General features: G+C 40.6%; 1 protein-coding gene across 4 annotated transcripts in view; it reads right to left on the bottom strand.

The window, feature by feature from the left end:
- Positions 1–1,661: 1,661 nt before the first annotated feature.
- Positions 1,662–16,658, bottom strand: part of LOC108667079 — a 39,734-nt gene continuing 24,737 nt past the window's right edge. The window contains exons 5-14 of one of the 4 annotated variants that reach the window (XM_018154063.2): positions 15,660–15,724; positions 14,574–14,772; positions 14,139–14,291; positions 13,315–13,430; positions 8,510–8,597; positions 6,159–6,346; positions 5,223–5,471; positions 3,853–4,001; positions 3,470–3,552; positions 1,662–2,906 (exon numbers count right to left, since the gene is read on the bottom strand). In XM_018154063.2, the coding sequence (XP_018009552.1) occupies positions 2,685–2,906; positions 3,470–3,552; positions 3,853–4,001; positions 5,223–5,471; positions 6,159–6,346; positions 8,510–8,597; positions 13,315–13,430; positions 14,139–14,291; positions 14,574–14,772; positions 15,660–15,724 (1,512 nt within the window). In that variant the 3' untranslated portion in view covers positions 1,662–2,684. Of the gene's footprint in view, positions 2,907–3,469; positions 3,553–3,852; positions 4,002–5,222; positions 5,472–6,158; positions 6,347–8,509; positions 8,598–13,314; positions 13,431–14,138; positions 14,292–14,573; positions 14,773–15,659; positions 15,857–16,658 lie in introns of all 4 variants that reach the window. The other 3 variants (XM_018154064.2, XM_018154062.2, XM_018154065.2) reach the window with 3 other exon arrangements.

Here is a 16,658-nt window from a genome sequence, read left to right as displayed (position 1 = left end):
GAATGACCGTAAACGTTTCTGTTTGCGTGTTAAAACTATAAGAGCATATAAAATTCTTATGTAATTCAAAGTATTATAATACTGACGTGAAATAAATATCATAACTGGCACCAGAAATTGACCCAAAATAACGTACTATGCGAATGAACTAGTTGAAGGATGAAGTTCATTCTCCCGCCACTAGCTGTTTCCAACCCCCTACCCCTCCTCCTTCTCTCAATGCCCCCCCATGCACGGCCTGCTTAGCTGCTCTGTTCAGCTCCCTGCCGGGTAATCCAAGTACCAGCGCGGTAACAGCGCAGAGTTCCGGCCCTGCCGAGCTGTATAGAATTTGTCTCTATAATAGCCATGACGCAGCGCCGTTTTAGAGATAGATGGCCGGTTATAGTTTCACGGCTCCATCCTGCTAAAGCGCGACCAGCCCGGCTAAACCCGGCGCCGGTCTCGGCTCAAAATTTTAACTGGGTAGTATCCCTAGTCTATGCCACTGGTCGTTGGCATCTCGGTTCGGCTAATTCCCGTACCATTTGCTGTCCATATTTGTGATTCATGGCAGTGTATAGGGCTAGTTTCCCTAGTCTCTGCGCTGGTAGTCGGCATCTCGGTGCGGCTAGTTCTCGTACCATTTGCCATCCATTTGTGATTCTTGGCATTGTATTAGGACTAGTACCCCTAGTCTCTGCGACTGGCTGTTGGCGTCTCGGTGCAGCTAGCTCCCGTACCATTTGCTTCCCATTTTTGTGATTATTGGCAGTGCATTAGGGCCAATAACCCTAGTCTCTGCGGCTGGTCGTTGGCATTTCGGTGCGGCTAGTTCCCGTACCATTTGCTGTCCCTTTTTGTTCCTCTCAGCTGTATATTAGGGCTCATACTCTAGTTTCTCGTTGCTGTTTGCATCCCTGAAGTGTAAATCCTTTTTCCGTGAACTTTTGGACTAAGACGTATAATAAATTGGCGCCCTTACATGGAGAATCTTGTAATTTGCCTGAAGATTAATCACCAGTAAACTACGAAAAGTTTCTTGTGTTCATTCCTCCTCTCTCCAACGCAAGGGAATTAAGAACGGAACCAAAGAGCGACTCTTTAGCCCTTGTATTTAGAAACCGTACCAAAGTCTCCAACAAGTCGGTACCCTATTTGTAATTATTTCAACTTCGACTCGGTGTTTCCGGTTACAAGGGCAGCGTTCCAGTACCAGACAGTGACTCTTAGGTTTTAGCTTCTAATTCTTGTGCTTCCGGAAGGCGTATTTTGAAATTATTGTATATTTTCAAGGAGAGTCCTACTTTAAATGCAGCCTTTAGCTCTTATCCTCTAGAAATTGTAAATAAATATGTTTTGCCCCTTTTTCAATTACATACTCTATCTTTTGTTCGTAATTTTAGGTTTTACTTCTGTGTTTTCTAATATGTTTAATGTTCTAGATTTTTCGAACCGACGACGGAACTGCACTCCAAAACGTCTCAAACAAGAAATTTTCAAAAAATAATTGTATCAATGAATGCGAGATTTTCTTTTTCTGTGACTAGATATGGTTGAATGAAATACTTTGCACTCGTGATGTTAAAAACGTCACACAATGCATATATCACTTTACAAGATAATAAAAACAATTCGTATCATATGGTGAAGAGACCAAGTTAGCGTCATTTTAGGGGTGAATTTTTAACTAATTTTGTAACTACTTATTGAGTAACTGTTGATTTATAAATATGGTTGATAATCCTACTCCGGTGGACATCATAGCGCCTGCTCAGTGAAGCATGCTCCACGGCAATTGCTTCGCTTAACCGTTAAAAACACTATCTTTAAGCCAGTCATTCGAAAGAAGTAGAGGGAGTACAAAAAAAAATAACTCCATCATGATTCACAGCACCGGGCATCGCCACGCCAGCCACAGAAGCTCTCTGTATGTTTTATTTCAGGAATGTGCATGCTGCATCAAATCTACCGTTATAAGCTGGTGGTTTTTAGAAGCCGAGGGCCCTGATTCTATATTTTCTTTGTCATTGAAGCTGCACCATCAGCTTTAGCTTTCGATTTAACAGTCTTAAATGGATTTTCTGTAAACGCTGGAAGTTAACAAAGATCAAATCATTAATGAGCCAGAGACTCAAGCCCGTATTTGAATGAAAATATATTTCGTTCACCAGCAGGGTTGTAATATTTTTAAATAAATCATGAACGTGAATAAAATTCGTACTGAAGTATGAAACCTCTGCTGTTCTAAGAAAATGTTAAGCGCACACAAACGCACATTTTAATGCTGCGCATGTTCAAAGTGTGCTGATGTGAGGTGAATAGTAGCATACCTTAAATGTCATGCTATCCATTGTGACGAAAAAACTACAACGATATCGTTCATCATGAATGCATCTGCCGTTACATGTGCACCCGAGTACATATCCCAGTAAGTGAAGGAATGTTTGTCGCTGGCGGCATGACACGATTTTTGCCGGTCAGCTTTACATGCAATGCACGTGCGAAAAATTCCATGCATAAAGTACCTTGTGCAAAATAATTCTTCACACAGCAATAAACAATTTATTGCATTGGCTTAAAATTCTTAAATCATGAGAGCAAGTAATACAATATTCGTTTCAAGTAATTTTGACTGAAAACGATGACCTTAAAACGCGATTTGTCAATAGTAAACTCTGCGCTCGCCCTTTTTTCTTCGTAGTTTAATGTGATTTCGCAAGCTCTCTGTCGACCCAGGCTTGTACTTCTTCCTTGACAAGGTCCATTGGTCCGACGCTGTTGAGGATGACGTCATGAAAGTCTTTGAGGTTGAACTGGTCTCCGAGTTGCTGTTCTGCAGAGGCCCGGAAAGAAGATATCTGCATTTGGCCGATCTTGTAAGACAAGGCTTGAGCCGGCCATGCGATGTAGCGGTCAACTTGATCCTGTTAATATACAGTTTATTTGAATTATCATAATCATTATTGCTATCATTATTATATCATATCATTATCACCTATCACCATATCATACCATTATCATATCATACCATTATCATATCATACCATGCATTATCATATCATATCATTATCATAACAGTGATCAATGTTGCTGAAATTAAATCATTATTTGTTTGATTAGTAAGGCTTCACGACTACAAAATTCAGATAAACGACGAGTTTAAGAACCGATTGTTTCGTTATATAGCTTCAATAATTACATAATTCTTCGCGGTAATGCATATTTTGTTACGTTTTTAAGTGGAGCCCAACACTGAAAATACTAGAAGACTCTTTTCAACCTCGTGCAGTGTAAAAGTTGATTTAAAAAATTATTACCAATAGTTGCATGCATCTACAGGTAATTTTCAAAGCAACTGACATTTAAACTGAGGTATCTGCCATACCAGTGCTCAAAAGTGTCATTACCGTCATCAAACTAGTTCGACATTATGGGCACACTTTTTCCGAGGTAGCTAAAAAGACGTGTTGATTGTCGATATAATTACCTCAATAAAGGACCTGGGCCGTATGGTATAGTCTAACATGTACTGAATTGCTTGCTCCTTTGACCAGCCGAAAGCGTGAATGCCTGTGGAACATATAATATTGTTGAATAAATTTGAAATGTGATAGTTCCAACTGTGTAACTATTCATTATTCACACTTCAACAGGCATGCTACAATTTACGAGCAGTCTTAATGTGTTACCATTTTTAACTGCCTTTCATATAACCTCAAAATTATCTCCAATATTCCACGGTTATTTCAGGTATTTATTTTAAAACAAAACAGCAATCTACTTACGGCATCAGCTCAATTTTTGTTTCCTATTCACATTCATGCGTTAGTTTTGAGCAATTATATACGAGTATAAGAATGTTCATGTTACCGGTGTCGACGACAAGCCGACACGCTCGGAAGATTTCGTCGGAGTAATGGCCGAGTCGGTCTCGCAGATTTTCGTAGACACCCATTTCGAAGCCCAGGCTTTCTGCGTACAACGCCCAGCCTTCACCGTAGAATGAAAGTGTTGGAAAGCTGCAGACATAAAATTTTATGGTTTCTATTCTGTCTCCAAGGTTTAGATCACGAGCTTTGTTTACACCCATTAATTCGATTACGTACTTTTTTTTGTAATGCGAAGTTATTCATCACGCTCTACAGAACTTAATCATTTAATGCTCATTTCGAAATTTATCCGACGTTCAATGTAGAAACCATAATTTTTCCAAAATATCATCTCACAGATGGGCAGCCATAAAGTAACAGTCGTGAAATTTATAGAAATTAAATATGATGAACAAAAAAGACGTTTTAACTACCGATATTTCTTCCTTCTAACTCATTCTTAGCTCTAAAATAATTTAAATTAAAAGACCTTAAAAATTTACCCACCTATAATTCAAACCAAGCACAAGTTCAATTTGTTATATTATATTTATTTCTTAAGTTATATCTTCGGACCAATCGTTATATCATTTACTACAAGCTATCTTTTCTACCTATCTAGTAATATCGTAGTAACATCAAGCGTTTAATAATATCTTCGGAAAATTCTCCAACTAAGAACAAAATTTCAGGTCCAGGTAATATTCGACATCAGAAGTATCGTGGATACGGGCTGAAACAGCCTCTACATACTTGCGTTGCCAGGCAATCTGCCAAATTAGACGAAGTACAAGTAAGTGACAGATGTTAGAAAATTCTTGCGTCCTGCACTGAATATATATCTCTCATGAATTTAAAACCGGTAGCGTCACAACCTTTTTTGTGAGCAATTATGAATGACTATAACCTATTTAATTTCACTATTAATTAAATACTTCAATCTCAAGTGCAGTTGTGCTGAATAAAGGTTCACAGGCATGAAAAACTATATTTGAGCCAGGGAATGATAGTTTAAATTTGATAGAAAAATACAAATAGTACACTATTAATTAATAAATCTCCTTCGAAAACTATTAATTAGTGAATTGAATTAGTAAACTATTACATAGTAAACAAGATTAGTTTACCAGTGCTAATTAACTAAATTGAATTAGTGCTAAATAGACCAGCAAGACAGCGGGGATGCATGGCTGCAGGAAAAGGTCCCGACTAGGCTTGTCCTTGATTAGGCGCGCCACTATCTAGGAAGAGTTAAAAGCGATCTAATCATCAATAATTGCATCGGCTAATAATGCTGAAATTTTATAACTAAGAATAATGAAGAAAAAGAACATGTTTGTAAATAGATAAATGCCGAAAGACATGACACACCTGGAGGGCATTTGCGTATAGGAAGATGAAAAAGTGGTCCGTCTGAACTTTGGAATAAAGCTGGACTCGAGTGCATGAGAAATCTGTAAATGGTGTCCCGGAACTCCTTCGTGGAGGGATAAAGAAACGATAGGTAATTTCGTGTGCGAAGATAATATTCGTGTGCCAATCTTGAACGTGCCTGGTCGAGTGCCATCAGGAGTTCCAGCATCGTAAAACGCTCCTCCGGCATCTGGCTGTTCTTCCACCCTGAGCACACATGGTTGGGTTGAGACAACATGGCTTGATTTTACAACTGCCTTAAGGTGAGTTAAAGCGTGTCCAGCAGTCAGCTCATCAGCAGCTTATAGACTAAGCAGCCTTCAGTACGCACTTATATAAAAATTATTAGTGCCCCAGTTCATTGCTGGCTAGTTTTGCGTTGTAAATCATTGCTCGTTTCTGTCAACTTTATACTGTTTATTCGTTACTTAAACGAATGCTCCCATTCGAGGCTCACATGATCTGAAAGCTCAGTGTTCAATAATAATTTTTTTATGTTGATCGCAAACTTAAAAATTTTAAACGGTGAAGCATTATTAACTACCCAGTGAAAATTTACAGACGCGGCAGCTTCTGATTTGGATTACCAGAAGCTGGGGCGACTCTAAATTTTGTTAGGGTATTGCATACAGGTTTATTTCAGGTTTTTAAAAGCACTTCAATGATTAAATTTGAAGTTGTAATCCATTTGGAAACCAGCTTTGAAATTTAAACCCCATTAAGCGCAGTAAAAATCTTATAAAAATAACTAATTCGAACCTGCGCGGAATTGGTACAGCTCAAACTACATCACCAACAGCAAGCTAGCTTGATGAAATAAAGACTTCTGGCAAATTCATCGTTTCTAATACGTAAAAGGAGTTAGATACGACTACGACTTCAGGAGTTAGATACTTCAGTTGCGCTGCGGGCATTTTGTTGAAGAACGGCTTTGCTGCTGGTATAGTGATGTTGTGGACAACATGTCTGTGGGCAGCGAGCAGCTCCTCTACGCTGGAGAACTGCTGGGTTGGGTCGTCCTGCAGCTGCGACACAAACTCCCGCAGTGTCTGGTTGTAGCCCAGGTCGTACACCACCTGCAATTGGGAGCGCAGCCGTGGGTAGCAAAATTGACTCGTAAACAGGCCCTGGGCCCAACGCCAATCATCAACGTGCAACATCTACACACAGCCCCAGATCAATGAGTTGTGGGTAACTACGGCTAACAGTAAATACGCTTTGCACAACACAACCACTGCTTCACTGCCCCGGAGCACAGCTGGTCGGAGCGCAACAGGCCCTACCGAAACAGGCGCAGGTTAGGTTAGGCTTGGTTAGGTTACGTTAGGAGCAGCCTGTTGCGGTAGGGCCTGTTACGCTCCGGACAGTTGTGCTCCGGCGCTGTGAAGCAGTGCCTGTGACTGAACGGCGCTGTTGTGGTGGGCGCTCTGTGTCGAAAGCCGTGAAGATGCCCGGCTGCGTTACGCTCGGGAAGGTATATGAATCGCACTGTGGACTTGGGCTATGCTGACCTCTAGCTATCCACCTACTGCAATTGACATTTCGCTCTCATTGTAGAATTTAGACGTGTTAAAATTATAAATTTCGTATAATTTTTTTACGGAACATTTTGTCACATGCAATATAATATAGAGCAATATAAGGATTGATAGGTAGAGCAATATAATGATATAGTTTTTAGTTCACAAAAGGGCCCAATAACTTATTAATTGTCCGATCAATACAATAGAAGGTGAATGACGAGTCTTTTACTTAATCTAAGACTTATTTAGGGTTAGACACGGTGAGATTAATACAGATATTGCAGAGTTAGTACGGATGATAATATCGAGACTATTGCGTTAGACACAATTGCCGGAGCCGTCAGTAGTAGATGCGAATAAAGGCAGGATGTCAAAGCAGCGTGGGTTAGTTGGTTACTTTCTGTTCTGCGACTGACGCAGGGAACGCTTGAAGTGCCTATATGGACATCCAAAAATGACGTCATAGAAGGTGACGTAGTAACCGCCAAGGCAAGTATAGGAGATGACGGCAGACAACCTGACAATTTTTATAATCAACCCAGACAAATGACCTAAAATTAAACCTTCACAAATTATTACAAATTTCAAATCGTTCTCAACGAACGGTTATTTCTTATGGTTTAGTTAGAACTATCCTGTAAATTGCATAGAAAAAAACTTTGATTGTCTGTAATTAGAGGACTTGTAATTAGAAAAAATAATGAATACTTGTTTCTGATTTTCGAAGAAACTGTGTGAGACATTAATTAAATTGAAGTGTTATATTAAACTCATGACTCGACATAAGAGACCACAAGGTTATTAGTAAATTCGTACATACTAGTGCGAGACTGATTTTTTTTTTTTTTTTAATTGATTTTAAGACTTCGGGTATGATAAGATCACACCTCCCAGTCTGAGCACAACTTGATTTTTCTCTGAGCCTTTCTTTCTCTTGCCAACAGTCGTTCACAGATTAATCTCTAGCTCACTCTCACCAGCCGGTGGTTGTTGTGTGAAAGAAGAGATAAAAGGATTAGTTACTGGGCGTCTTCATAGGGTGTTTACCATGCTGCAGCTTAGCAGGTATTGTCCCAGCCGACGAATTGCTGCTGTGCGTATTTTCTGAGGGATATCTCCTCCACCAAGAGCTGACACAAGGTTCCAAGGAAGTGAAAGATTTTCCAAGTTGGAGCGAAACTCGCGCCTCTGATTTGTGTAGAGCGAACAATGCAAGATGAAATGATCAATAGTGTCCTCGACATTGCATGTAGGACACATGCTGGAATTGGACAAATTGAAACGAGACAAATGAGCCCTCACGCCAGCATGACCAAGTCGCAGACGAGCCACAGCACATTCCATAGAGCGTGGTAAAGATCCATAAGCCACGTAATCCACTGCTGCTCCCAGGCCCAGCCNAAGTAAACAAATAAAAGAAATAAAAATTTTAATACAGATAAAGAAAGAAAAGAAAAATATAAAATAAACTCAAAATAATTTAAGACAAGAAAAAAAAAAAAAATTCAGCAAAGCAGACTGGCAAACCCCTGAGGGAGAAAGCCAGTTGTGTTTATAAGGTATCAAACTTTAAATTAATATTATTTTAAGTAAATGCAAATGCTTATCCTTCGACAATAAATTCACCGGTACTTTGGAGAGCTCAAATAACACACGTGCTTTCGCCGTGAACGCAACTGACTTTCTCCCTCGAGACTGATATTTAGAAAGTCCTATGCACACCTGTTGCATGAGGGCTGCTATCCTCTGGACCTCCTTCAGTCCGGTCTCGTGGATTTCCTGCGCCGACAGGTTCTGGCCCGTGTAGAACCTGCGGATGAATGTATGGATGATGAGGATGATTTGATAATGTGAATCTGAACTATAGGATGAATCTTTATTGAAATGACTAAAATCTCAACTCGTGTGACGTATGATAATAGTTCAAGAATTATTATTTTAAACAGTTAAAGAACAATAAAATACATCCAAATATTCATTTAAATCAACCGAGCAAGAAGTTCATAGGAGATTCTAATTCCAATGTTGTTGTGCTTTCTGAAGGCAGTTGCTGTTTTGGGCTAAAGTAGATTGTAACAAAATAAGTTAATTAATTAGATAATTAAACAATAATCAGTCGCCGCATGTTGTCACGGTTAATTGTGACCGTGTTCGACATCGACTGCTCAGGAGTTCCCTCCTGATCGTTGTGCTGGTAGGACGTGTGCCGCTCGCATGAAATTTATTGCCGCGGGCCTGAATTTACGTCGGTTTTTGAGTTTTGAGCTGGCAGTGCTATTCTCAAATCTGATCTCACATGTTATGAGTCCGGTGAAGTGATCATGGCGGATAAGGGAACTCATTAAGCCAGTAGAAGTGTGGAAGTCAATTGAAAGTTTAAGGCCAGGCTAATACTTTCAAATTTCGTAAATATCGTAATTTTTTAGAAAAAAATCCTGATTTGGCTAGATTAAATCTAACTTAGTAATCAAACATTTAAGTTGAAAATCAAAATAGCCTTTTTTCGGTGAAGAAGTGAATCAATGATAGCAATGTGTGATAGACACAAATAATTAGATATTTAAAGAAAAATACAGTGAATGCATTTGTGACTCAGGAAGGTGTCAAGTGTGCAGGAAGTATAAATTCCAGCCCAGGTCGGATCTAAATTTTAATGCGAGTATCCGGTCGCCAGACAGCCGCCAGCCGCGGCCAAAATTCCTTACCCTGGAATCTAACAGGAAGAGATAGTGAGTCAGTCACTATTCTAATTATAGGGCAAGACTACCGACAAATAGGAAACCTTTCGAACTAACTATTCATTGAAATAGTGATCTTGAAAAATAAAATTAGTGCAATTAGATATACGAATTAGAAAAAATACGGCATTAGGTCAAAATGTTTTGCGATTGAGCCCACTATGGGTAATTCTTTTGCAATCTGCCACAAGTCTTGCAAATCACCAATAGCCGTTCAATGCAACAAATGCCGCGTGTTTATACACCTTCAGTGTGCAGAACTTCCGCTTTACGTTCTCGTGAGACTTGACCAGACCATGCAGAGTTTCATTTGAATGCTAACACTGCGTTATGAAAGAATGCGGAGATAAATACAACATGAATAAAACAAAGCTTCAGTCAGCCATGACCCGCCTGCTGGACGAAAGGGAGCCAGTAGATGCAGTGTACCTCGATTTTGCCAAGGCATTTGACAGTGTCCCACATGAGCGGCTGTTGCGTAAATTGAAGTCTTTGGGAATTGAGAGTAATGTACTCAAATGGATCAGAGATTTTCTAGTAGGGAGGCGACAACGTGTCAGTATTAATGGGTCCGTATCAGACTGGGCGTCATAGCGCAGCGGCGTGCCAAAAGGAAGCGTGCACGGCCCTGTTTTATTCGTTGCGTTTATAAACGATCTGCCAGAAGCTGTATCTAGCGTGTGCTCGATGTATGCTGACGACACAAAAATTTATAATACAGTGAAGAATACGTCGCAAAAAGTACAGTTACAAGGTGATCTTGACGGGCTGGTTGACTGGGCTGATAGTGATAAGTGGCAGCTGCGTTTTAACGCTGACAAATGTGAAGTAATCAACCTTGGCAAGAATAATGACCAGCAAGATTACAGTATGAGACGACACGGTTGCAACGACAGAGTGATGATGTCGAAGTCGACAATGGAAAAAGATTTAGGAGTTAATATCGACAATGAGTTGAAATTTTCTAAGCATATTGAAGGTCAAGTTAATAAAGCCAATAAACGACTTGGACTGATCAGACGCTCTTTCGAGTTCCTAGATGCAGTAGCGATGAAGCAGTTGTTTGTTGCTGTCGTGCGCCCGAACCTAGAGTTTGGAAACGTCGTGTGGTCACCGAAATTTGAAAAGGACAAAAATTTATTTCCAAGCCTCAGTTATCGACGTCTGCGTGGGGACCTCATTGAAGCATACAAGTATACTCATGGCTTATACAAGATCCCAGAAGGATTACTAGAATTTAAAACAAGAACCGACACCAGGGGCCACGGCTATAAACTGAAAAAACGGCGTTGGAACACATCCATGCGACAACATTTCTTCTCGCTTCGAGTCACTGACATGTGGAACAGCCTCCCTGATAGCATAGTTGACGCTCCGAGTATGAACATCTTCGAAAACAGACTAGACGAAGCTATGCAGGAGCATATGTTCAGTCTTAAAATGCCCAGCAAATTACGGACCAGAAAATCGAGATCCGGCCTTTGGGATCTCGGGTCCCAAAGGCCGGAATCCCTTGTGAATCAAGTCACGAAAAGTTCAAGAATCGGCAACAGGCCATGGGCCTATTTCTTCAATGCCGACACTTCTATTCTTTTCTATTCTATTCTATGAATTTTCGGCAAACAGACATATCCAGTACGGCCTCCTCCATTTCCCCTACTACCAGCCTTACCCCCTCCCCCTCCCATACCCCTTCCCTTCCCCCTCCTATTCCCTCTCCACCTCCCCCTCCCATGCCTCCTCAACTCTCCTCTCCCCCAACCCTAACCCTGTCAAAAGCCAAGAGACCAGAGATGACCAGGGCATGTGTGAGTTACTGGGATCGCAGTTTGAATCTGTCTTCAGTAACCCCCGCAACTCAAGGGAGGAGAATGAAATCGAAGTTCTCCAGGAACTGCCAGGAGGAAGGGGGTTGGAGAACATTGAGTTTGGGTCAGAAGATATGGAAATAAGTATCAAAGAATTGGCGACGTTCTCAGCACCAGGACCGGATAGAATTCCGGCAGTGCTGTTGAAGAAGTGTGTTGGAACTCTGAAGGCCACGCCTTCAATGCTCTGGAAAGCCTAGATGATGGAGGGAATTATTCCTGAGGTCCTAAAAGTGGGACTTAAAACGCCAATCCACAAAGAAGGCTCGAGGGACAGACCTCAAAATTACAGACCGGTGACCTTGACCTCACAGGTGATTAAGGTTTTTGAGAAGGTAGTGACCAGGAGGCTTGTCCAGTACATGGAGAGGTGACCTGTATAATAACGGACAACATGGTGTCCGACGCAATCGTTCCTGTTTGTAACAGTTACTGGAACACCATCACCGCCTTATCGCCCTACTGGAGGAGGGAGCTGGCGTGGATGTAGTATACCTGGACTTTGCTAAAGCCTTTGACAAAGTTGACCATGGGGTGCTCGTCAGAAAGCTGAAACTGTTGGGGGTTGGAGGAAACCTGTTAGGGTGGATCCACAACTTCCTTACGAATAGAGTACAAGCTGTTGCAATTAGAAACTCAAAATCGAGAGGAGCGAGAGTGAAAAGCGGTGTGCCACAGGGCTCGGTGCTTGGACCGATCCTCTTCCTCATCCACATCGCCGATATCGACTAAAAACTCACCCACGCATCTACATCGTCATTTGCGGACGATACAAGAGTGTTGATGAAGATCACAGAGGAAACAGCCTGCGAGAGGTTATAGGACGACTTGTCGCCAATCTATGATTGGGCCCTATGTGAATAACATGCAATTTAACGGCACCAAGTCCAAAGTAATGAGTGAGATACAGAGTTGGCACAGAGATCGGGATGCCACATCGCTACTTGGCATCAGATGGCACAGAAATTGAAGAGAGGCAACTAGTTCGAATCCTCGGAGTGTTGATGTGTACTGAAGCCACGTTCGATGACCACATCGAGGAAATAGTTGCGCGAGGGTGACAAAAGATGGGGTGGATATGGCGGACATTTCGAACAAGAGAAGCAGCGCCAACGATTACATTCTTCAGAGCCTTTGTGCTCCCCAATCTTGAATACTGCTGTCAGCTTTGGGCGCCGCTCAAGGCGGGTGCGGTGCGAAAACTGGAGGCAGTACAGCGGATCTTCACGTACAGGATCAGCGGCATGAGGGAGCTAGATCTGAACTACTGGGACAGGCTGAAACACCTGGGACTGTACTCATTGGCGAGGAGTACTGTACACTTGGAAGATGATAAGCGGACTGGCTCCCAACTTTGAATGTTAGGCCTCCAGAATAGTGACACATTACAACGAAAGGAGGGGCAGGCTGTGAAGGGTTCTTCCATTTGATAAGCGAGCCGCGGCCAGAGTACAGACCCTTCGTGAGGGATCACTGTCCGTGTTAAGACCGAGGCTCTTTAATGCCTTGCCAAAAGTGCTAAAAGGAGGGGAGTTCACCCTTGCAACATTCAAGATACGACTGGACAATTGGTTGAGAAAGATCCCAGATTGTCCAGTAATGGGAAACTACCCTCAGCAAGTGACAAGCAACAGCATCTTGCATCAGCTGGCCCAAAAAAGGGCAAATAGACGGAACACGTCCAACGTTACATCCGGGACCCAAGGGTGGGGTGACCTGCCTAGCGACGACTCGGAGACGGCGGACGACGAAGGCGGAGCATCAGCTTGACCGTGGACTACGAAGTCTTAAACTCATCATAAGGCCATAAGGTTATAACAGGCCGACAAACATCCAATTGACATGTCGTTATCATTTTTTGTTTGTCACTAACAAATTAAGTCGTTATCTCATATAAGAAAGATAATGCAGAGGTTCTTACTGGATGACTTGCGCGTAAAGTTTGTCACCGTTTGGCAGCGATGCGATGGCAATGTTCTTACGAGGGACGTACTTAGTGGACATGAAATTTTTCAGCTTGATGAATGCTGGAGTTACCTGCAATAAAGAACTGAATTTATTGCGTACTGTAAACCCCCTATAATATTCATAATTTTTAAATATTTAATCGTAAGATGTTTGTGTGTAATTTTTTAAAATTTGCTATTAGATGCCAGAATATTTTAATTTGACAAATTTATGCTTTGGAAATCATAGTTCATATATATATTTTACTTATAACAACATTCACATTCATCTCAATCTTATTTGATTTCAAAATATTACCCAAATTACTGAGTAAGTGGCTCATCATATGTGTTCGACATCCCAGTGCAGTTGGGATGTTCATGAACACTAATATTAACTATATTAATCAATGCATCCAGTTTTCAAGTATACGTTGTCAAAAATTAAGACAAGAGACTCAAAAAATGTATAGGTACATATTGATATAGCTTCCCAATGTCAGCAGCTGGGACCTCATGATTAATAAGTTTGTGCTTTTACCAAGTAGCTAGTGGTGGTCTGTTTAGTATAAATCAATTACTAACCAAACCTTTCCTCCCATAATGCGCAGGCACAACCAAGTATTAGCAATCTACAATCTTGCACTTATTGGAGAACAATCATTGGACATAATAAACTTGTTCCATTATTAAATGATCATTAATCTCAGCAGAATAGACATTTCACAATATACGCTTGATTTATCTATAAAAAATTTGGAAGATTAAATTTTCTCGTAACTAGTTGCCTCAATATTACCTTATCTCTAATGACCGCCTCCGCCTGTTGTTGAAGAGAAGCCACTTCGCTTGGCAAAAAAGTTTCAGGGAACTTTTTGAAAAATTCAGCAAATATCGGAGATTCTCGAGGGACATCCGAAATAAATTCAGCCAACTCCTGATCCAGTCTGTTCTGTAGGATCAAACTTTGAAATAAATGCAGCCACAACACTTAAAAAATAAACTACTCATAAAATAAAAATAAACGAATACTTAACTAGACATAAATGGATCCTTATTTACATTTTTATTTTTTTCTCGCCTCTTCATCTCAAAAGATATTTTTGAATTCCTAAATAGCAAAGTTTCGTACAAGAAGATTTCATCCATCGCTTTGAATTTATTATACAACAGACCAGTAAAATATATAATTTTAAACATGATCAGAATGACTTGTAGGAACCCTGGTACGCACCACGTTATATTCGTGCAGCGTGATGTTCTTTTCGACACCGAGAGCCATGAGCTCTTCTATTTGCGCCATCTGTTCAGGCAGCGCATGGAGCCGCTGCAGGATAGACATGTAGTGCGCGTAGGTGAGGCGCGGCATTTTGGTGAGCAGAGATCGCAGATCAGACTTGGGATTGCCAAGATTGCTGATTGTCATCAAGTAGCTGCCAGAATAGTCAATCTTAGTTGATTGATATTAACATTTAGCATTTGTCGCTTCACGTTGTATGATTATCTAATAATAACAAAAATGACGACAACAGAATAGTAACTAGGGGATATCAAACTGGTCAGTAGACAGAGTATGGAGGGGTCCTACAAAACAACAGTGCATCAATACCTCTTTGCTTCAGCATCAAGATTGAAATCTACGTTATAATTTAAAATAAATCGATTGAGATCCGGAGACGCCAAATATTTTACTAGCATCTTAACTTCAATGCTCACATGAGCGATACCCAATAACAGCATTGAAAAATATATATAAATACTTAATATAGAATAATGAGATAGGAATAATTTCCTCGGTATTGATATTAATGAAGTTTAACCGATAAATCAAAAGCAAAATATAAATTGCTTAGAGCTGATAGCATTTGGTGAAGATACCACCCAAGATCTCCACACGGTGGTATTAGGAAAAGTGAATTAGTGTTCTAATTATCCGATGATCAATTCATGTAAGAGAATACTCAAAAAACATGGATGAAATAAATCACTTGCATTGCACCTTAGAAGGCTGTTAGTGCATTTTTGCCATTCAGATACATCCTAAACTGGTGCCTACACATACCTAGCTAAACTTAAATAAAACATTTGATCGAAACTAGACTCGCCCTTTTACCTATAGCAGTTGACAACACGATTGAATAGCGATTGCAATAATTACCTGGGGTTATCGTAATTTTTATATTTTTTGCCGCTTAATAAAAAGTACTTTTAACTTTCAATTTGAGATTATTCCTTGTCTTTAACAAAAATATTTAATACTACCATTACTCATTGATATAATAAATTATACTACCATTCGTCATTATTCATTATTACTCACCCCTGGTACGAAGCGCCATCAATGTAAGTTTGCAAAGTGTACTTGAGGACCCGCATGTTGACGAGGTCTTGATGACGCGTGAGGTTGGCCTCTAGCGTCTCGGCCCTGGCTAGGAACTGTTCCACGTCCGCCAGTCTCTTGTCGTACGCTGCTAGGGACATGTTCGTGAGGCGGTGGTCGAAGTCATGGAAGCCCACCTGATAAAATGGGAAGATTAAATTCGATTCTTTCAATGCGAATTGTCAGAGTTCATGCGTTTTCAGGTCTTCGCAGGGAGAAAATAGGTTGAAAAAATGAAGCAAATAAATGTGATTTTTTGACAGCTTACAATGTAAATTTTATGTAAAATTAAATCTCCAGGCGCAGAGTGTGAGAATGTGAAAAATTGATTTGGCACGTTTCTGCGCACGTGAAGTAACGACATAAGTGATCTATAACCAAATCGAATTTTAGATTCTATTCTTGGTCGCCTCTGACACCATCGACTCTGCATCGATGTGAATCAGGTGCAAGTGAATCAGGCTCTACCATATTCGGCTGGAAATTAGGAGCTTCTTGCGGGAGTCGATTGCACGATGAGCCGAATCTGCGTAATATAACCAAAAAAGAGCAGCAAGTCAGGCTGTCTCATTTCAGATGCTAGTATTTAAGCAAATCATGACCGTCACCCGCTCATGGAATAGCGTCGATGTATGTTCACGCGAACTTTTGTTAAGGGATACCTTTGAAAAATGAAAATTTACCTGCAAATTTCTTGAGCTTACGTAGTAGTTAGATAGTGATTTCATTGATCAAGTGAGAATACTTGACAAGTACAGGGCAGTAATAAATTAATATTTGTAGCTCCAAGAGATAAATTTCAAATCTTTATCATAACATATCAAAACTTACATAACTAATATGTAAGCTGTTAACTAGCAGAAAAAGCTACAGATGAACGCCCGGTTTTGCATGCATGGCCTACAAGTTTTTTTATTAAATGTTGAAGTGTCACTTTAA

The sequence above is a fragment of the Hyalella azteca genome, unplaced genomic scaffold (assembly GCF_000764305.2).
Source record: "Hyalella azteca isolate HAZT.00-mixed unplaced genomic scaffold, Hazt_2.0.2 contig14048, whole genome shotgun sequence".
Classification (NCBI taxonomy): domain Eukaryota; kingdom Metazoa; phylum Arthropoda; class Malacostraca; order Amphipoda; family Hyalellidae; genus Hyalella; species Hyalella azteca.
Note: the sequence above shows the minus strand (reverse complement) of the source record. Positions and strands in the feature narration are given on the sequence as shown.